The sequence below is a fragment of the Balaenoptera physalus genome (genome assembly GCF_965194825.1).
Source record: "Balaenoptera physalus genome assembly, chromosome: 6".
Classification (NCBI taxonomy): Eukaryota; Metazoa; Chordata; class Mammalia; order Artiodactyla; family Balaenopteridae; genus Balaenoptera; species Balaenoptera physalus.
In genome coordinates this window covers 105,427,131-105,433,314 of record NC_138885.1, presented here as the reverse complement: position 1 = coordinate 105,433,314, position 6,184 = coordinate 105,427,131, and the positions used below count along the sequence as shown (strand labels likewise).

General features: G+C 38.2%; 1 protein-coding gene across 1 annotated transcript in view; it reads left to right on the top strand.

Annotated features, from left to right (window-relative positions):
• FN1 (fibronectin 1) overlaps positions 1-6,184 on the top strand; it is a 67,182-nt gene that overhangs the window by 36,090 nt on the left and 24,908 nt on the right. Inside the window, exons 22-24 of the mRNA XM_082464720.1 lie at positions 1,545-1,763; positions 3,016-3,288; positions 4,398-4,580. Coding sequence (XP_082320846.1) covers positions 1,545-1,763; positions 3,016-3,288; positions 4,398-4,580 — 675 coding nt within the window. The remainder of the gene's footprint in view (positions 1-1,544; positions 1,764-3,015; positions 3,289-4,397; positions 4,581-6,184) is intronic.

Sequence of the window (6,184 nt, the reverse complement as noted above, 5' to 3'; positions counted from 1 at the left end):
GTGCTCAGACTCATTCTTACACCAAACTTCACGTATTTGGATTTTTAATTGTTAGTTTGTTTTACTTATACTCAATAATGAGAAATTTGGCTAACTGGCATTCCATGACTGTTTTTAAAGCTTTACATAAAGCTTTTGTCTAAACTCGTTCACACATATTAAAAATTATTTACAGAATCCTAAAATGTGTAAAGATACCTGTGGCAATATTCAAGTATCATGATGTCCCAGGGCAATGGCAAGCGAAATTTTAGACATTCCCGATCTTTGCCAAGTCCATGTGAAAGTCTCTTTCAATGAGAAATGTAAACTAAAATATTTAATACTGGGTATATTGGGGGAATCACTATTGAGATATCAGTATACTCATTACTGAGAAAATTCTAAATTAAACAAAATTCAAAATTAAACAAAAACAGAAACGCCAACTAATGTTGATGGTATCTATAACTCCTATACTTTTTCATTAATGGCTATATTTAGTTTATTATTTCACTCTTTCTATTTGTACTCTAATCTTTTAAACAGTTCTTCCCTTTGCTTGGGCACACAGCTAAGGCAATTATTTATAAATCAGATCAATATGTGCAGTCACACGCAGTAAAGCTAGCTTAAAATATCCTTTTTAATTCCCCTCTGAAGTAAAGTGACTTTAGTGAAGTTTTCATTATCTGTGGAAACATCATTTAAGCCAAAACTACACTATTTCCAGCTGAATTACTCTAAATTTGAAACTTTTAGGTTGGCGAGTTTCATGCCTGTCAGAAGCTAGATCATTAATATTTAGTCTTAATGGATGGCTTAGCCTGTCCATCTGAATGGTCACTAGCCAGTGTAATGACCCAAACATTGATTTCCCATCCACTTGGATTTCCTTGTAGGTACCACTTTAATGGTCATCCTATTCCTAATTATAAAATGTGCCATCATTTTCTCGCCCTTTAGTAAGTTTAACTTAAATATACTTCCTCGCTTTACTTTTAGTCTTTCCCCATGGATCTCAGTTCATCACTATTTTAATTTGAATGTGTCTCTCCTCCCCTCAACCCTCTCACTGTCCCACTTCTATGATTCCTGAAGTCTTCAGCAGTTAACATACTTTTTCTAGAATAAGTAGAGCCACTTTTGCTTTTTACTTTTTCTCCTTTCCTATTCCCTTCCTGTAAATCCCATAGGTTTAGACCTTGTAAATTAGGAGAGCCCACTTTGGGGAATGTGCCTAAGGGTGAGAGCCATTCCATCCTAGCAGGTAAAATAGAATAGTCTTCAGCTGTCCTGCAGATGATCCATTAAGAAAAACAGGGTAGAGTGGTAGAAGGACCATGGAATTTAGAGACAGAAAAGCTTTTGGTAATCATTTCCCCTTTCCAAGATTTTCTTAAACTGAGGATATTAATACCTCCCTCAAAGGGTTGTTGTAAGCCCTGAATGACAATAGGTAGAGTCTTCCATACATAAATGCTGAGTCCTCTCCCCATTCCCCTTCGAGGGTACATCATTGGAGTTGAGTTTAATAGGCACTGGGTCACAAATGTTCTGGGCAGTAACTTCCTCCTTTCTGTTTTCTCCAGACATTACTGGCTATAGAATTACCACCACCCCTACAAATGGCCAGCAGGGATATTCTTTGGAAGAAGTGGTCCATGCCGATCAGAGTTTCTGCACTTTTGAAAACCTGAGTCCTGGCCTGGAATACAATGTCAGTGTTTACACTGTCAAAGATGACAAGGAAAGTGTCCCTATCTCTGATACCATCATGCCAGGTAATGGAAAAATAAGCTATTATCCTCAGAGTGGCAGTTCCAGTAAGAGTGGGGATTAGCATCTTAATCCCCAGATGGTTGAGTGTGTCAAATACGTTTGGGATTTAATTCTGACCTCCGAACCACACTCTCTAGAACCATGAAGTCAAAGCAACTATTTGGACAAATGCTTGCTGTTAACACTGCTTGACTGTCTGTGCTTCACTGGGATGCTCTTTGTCTCGATGGGTATGCAATGGAGTGGCAACCATGGCATTAACTCTGTACTGTCCGCTCACGTGGAACTATTACTAAAACAATGTCATGTGTCTGTACTCAGTACTGACAGGCGAAAAGTAATATGGTAAATGCATCCCATCCGTACATTTGTGCCTGATCTTACAGTCTCCATATGTGAGCACTGAAATAGCTCTTGGTTGACACATTCATTTCTTCATCGTGCCATCAAATTCTTCTTTTTTAAAATTGAAAAAAAAAAAGAAAGGCCACACCTTTAGGGGGTTCTTTCTTGTGGATTGAATGACAACATTGAAAAGACCTATCTAGGGATAGGTTTGTTGTTTGTCCAAAATTGAATCATGACAGGTGAAAGCGTTGGACAGATTGTGTTCTTTGCATTATTTGGTGGAATGGTTTTACTAATGCTACTTAAATAATTTTGATTAAGAAATGAATAAAATATTAACAGTAGTCTTGGACTCAGGCCTATCTGTCTTTCCCATGAATGTGCTTTGGAGTGGCACATTTTATACCATACATTCATAATGCATTAGCGTTATGACCGTGATGTTGTCATGAGTTTTTCTATTGGGAAAAAAAAGAAAAACTCATCAATCAATTTTTTTTAACCCTCTTCATGAAAGTTTTATTTTCCTACTAAAATAGTTTTGGATTTTTTTAAACTTTGCTGATACTTACTACAGGTATTATGTCTAGGTTCTCAGAATGGTTTCGACATCCTAAACAGGACTATAATTTTTAGAACCTGAGAGATTTAAATTTTACTGTTTGGGGGATTTTCAAAAAACAAACAAAAATCCCTAAAGTAATATTGTAACCTGTTTTATTCTCCCAGGGAAACTATTCATGGTGCTTAAAAAGTCTTTTCAGATAATTTGGAGCAGATTGCATATTACCATCATTGCTTTAACACTATCAGTTTTACCACTAGTAACCTGATGTACACTGCTTTATTTTTTCCTCTTTTTTGCCTCTGTTTTCCTTTGCCCTCCTTTGCTTTGTAACTCAATAGAGGTGCCCCAACTCACTGACCTAAGCTTTGTTGATATAACCGATTCAAGCATCGGCCTGAGGTGGACCCCGCTAAACTCTTCCACCATTATTGGGTACCGCATCACAGTAGTTGCGGCAGGAGAAGGTATCCCTATTTTTGAAGATTTTGTGGACTCCTCAGTAGGATACTACACAGTTACAGGGCTGGAGCCTGGCATTGACTATGACATCAGCGTTATCACTCTCATTAATGGCGGAGAGAGTGCCCCTACTACACTGACACAACAAACCGGTGAATTTTGAAAACTTCTGTTTTTGAGACATGGATGGTGTTGCATGCTGCCGCCAGTCACTCTGGTTAAATGTGGATGTTTCAAGGGAAAAGCCAGCAATGTGCCAAAGAGTGAGGGTGGACGGACTGGTAAGGAGTGGAATGCGTATGCCAAACTGATTGGATGAAGATATATACAATAGTCTTAAGTACATTTTCATTTAAACCGTGAAGATGTGGAAAGCCAGAGATAGATATCTGATCTGTCAGATACAAAATGGAAAAAGTTAATTGAATTTACCGACCTAGAATTGTTTTTTAAAACTCTAACATTAATACCAAATTGTATCATGAGCACCGGTTAATAAGAAGAAATGTACTTCCAAAATGTAACATTAGACCCTTCTTTCTGTTATTTGATAAACTCTACCATGTTCCTTCTTTGTGACTGTCTAAAGAACGATTGAAATTTAGGGTAGAGTGGAAGGAGGTTTTTCTTGCGGTAGGAGAAAAAGAGACTTTGGAACATTCTAGATTTCATTGCCATGGTGAGGTAAAGAAAATCCTCTTTAACCCCAGTCTGGGGAGCAGCATGCAACATTATAAAGGTTCTCTGCCCTGCATGGTAAGAAACATGCTGAGAACCAATCTGCATGAACCCCTTTCACTTGTAAGTAGAATTCACTGAATGGAATTGTAGCTATGGCAGTAGCTGTAGTCACTCCTGTCAGGGGGAAATTTAAGACCCTCTTGTGTTTTTGTCTGTGTGCATGTGTATCTTTGGAAAGTATTGCTATGTTTCTCTTTGCTGTGTAGCAACCTAAGCCTCTTCAGCCTGGGATCAAATAATCATCAGTGGTATTAATCATGTACATGGATTTTATGTATTTGAAAGTGAATTAAACTGACCCTTTAAAATATATTGATGGCAGAAAGGTTAAAGGGGCCTAACAGTACTGGGTGTAGTGTTTTATTTTTAACAGTAGTTTACTATGATTTAGATTAGACTATTTGCATGATGATGACTCGTTTCCTTATGCATGAAATACTGGTTTTACCTTTCCAGCTCTTCTTGTTAGCTTTAATTTTTAAGTGACATTAACTTAGTCTTCCTTCCTATTTGAAACCAGCTGTCCCTCCTCCCACTGACCTGCGATTTACCAATGTTGGTCCCGACACGATGCGTGTCACCTGGGCCCCACCTCCATCCATTGAATTGACCAACTTACTGGTGCGCTACTCGCCTGTGAAAAATGAGGAGGATGTTGCAGAATTGTCAGTTTCTCCTTCAGACAATGCAGTGGTCCTAACAAGTAAGCGGTCAAGTGTATTTGTTTAATAAATACTAAGCCAGCACATAAGGAAGAGATTCTGTGTCCTCAGGTAGGAGCAAGAAAGATTAAGACAGCTACAACAGAACTACAGGCTAGACTCCAAGTCTAACGTGCAGCTCTATAAATTTTGAAAGATGTCATGTTTGTTGTTATTTTAATACATCTTTGATATCTACAACTTTTTAAAAATCAGAGTGGAAAAACACCAACAGTGAAGTTCAAAGACTTCAAACAAGTTCTGCTTCCAAATAAGCACATAGAAATAAATGTGGGCCCAGAGAAATTATATGACTAAATCTTAGTGCTTAACGAGAGAAAAAATGAGGATTGAAACTAGTGTCACGGTATCTGTCTTATTCTCATTTAAATGTCAGCAGGTAATCTATTTGGCATTTGAAAACTTAGAAACAGTGACTGGTCACTCAGGGTACGTCCGGATTCTAATTTGAAGAAAGAGCCAGAAGTGTAATTTGTACTTCAAAAAGAATCTGTTAGTAGGATTTCTCTGAAGGCTGAGGACTTAGAAAATAACTGAAACTAAAATAAACAACAACAATTTATGGAAATTGTTTCTAGTTTCTACCCTTTGAAATTGATATTTTTTATTAAAGAAAATAAAAGGAGGCTGCAACATGGTGCTGTTTCACATAAATGTTGCTTGCTTCTCATTATTTTCACTGTAATAGTAAAATACACATATAAGAAAAAAAAGCAAAAGCTTCTACACAAGGGAAAAACAGCTCACATTTAGGTACATTACCAAATGATGGTCCGAAAACATCCTCTATCTTTCAAACATATTTTAGAGAGTGAAATACAAAGAAAGGCAGCTCAGCACAACCATAGTCTTGGTTTCCAATTCTGTGGCTGAGGGCGAGAAATCCTCATGTCTGCCTATCAGTGGGGCTATGATTCTGTTCTGGAGCATTCTGGAATCAGTAGTTACAGCATTACCCAATACACAAGGCTCTGCTTCAGGACCTCTGTCTGCCCCACCTTAGCCATAGACCTGTCACATGTTATTCATATGCTCTAAGATCTTATTCTAGATTCTATTCTAGATCTCCAGGTAGCCATTTCCCCCCAAGAGAAGCCATTATTATCTTGTTTTACAGATGAAGCAACTGAGGTCTCCAGTGGCTGAGTAAATTGCCTCTGGCCAAGCAGGAAGGAGGAAAGGGGAGTCCAAGCATCCCATCTCCTAGTCTGGTGCTTCAGGGGCCCCTGCAGAAGGGGAGGTGGTGTAGAGGGGAATGGGGGTCTTTTGAGTAGGAGTTCAGTGGTTAGAAATCTTACTCTGTACCTTTTTTGGTACCTCAGAATGAGAGAAGAGGAGACCCAGGAATATATATTCAACTCTTAAGTATTCTGTTCTTACCATAATAGGGCAGAACCCATCACTCCCAATGAGTATGACCCTTTTTCAGTAAGGGTTAATTGTTAAGACCACTGGTCTCGGCTTAGGCTCAACTCCTGTGTGATCTTGGGCAAATATATCGAAAAAATAACTTCTCTGTGCCTTAGTTTTGTCATTAGGAACTGGGGATAACTGTAAATCAAACTTTTGGAGGTTATAGATATGT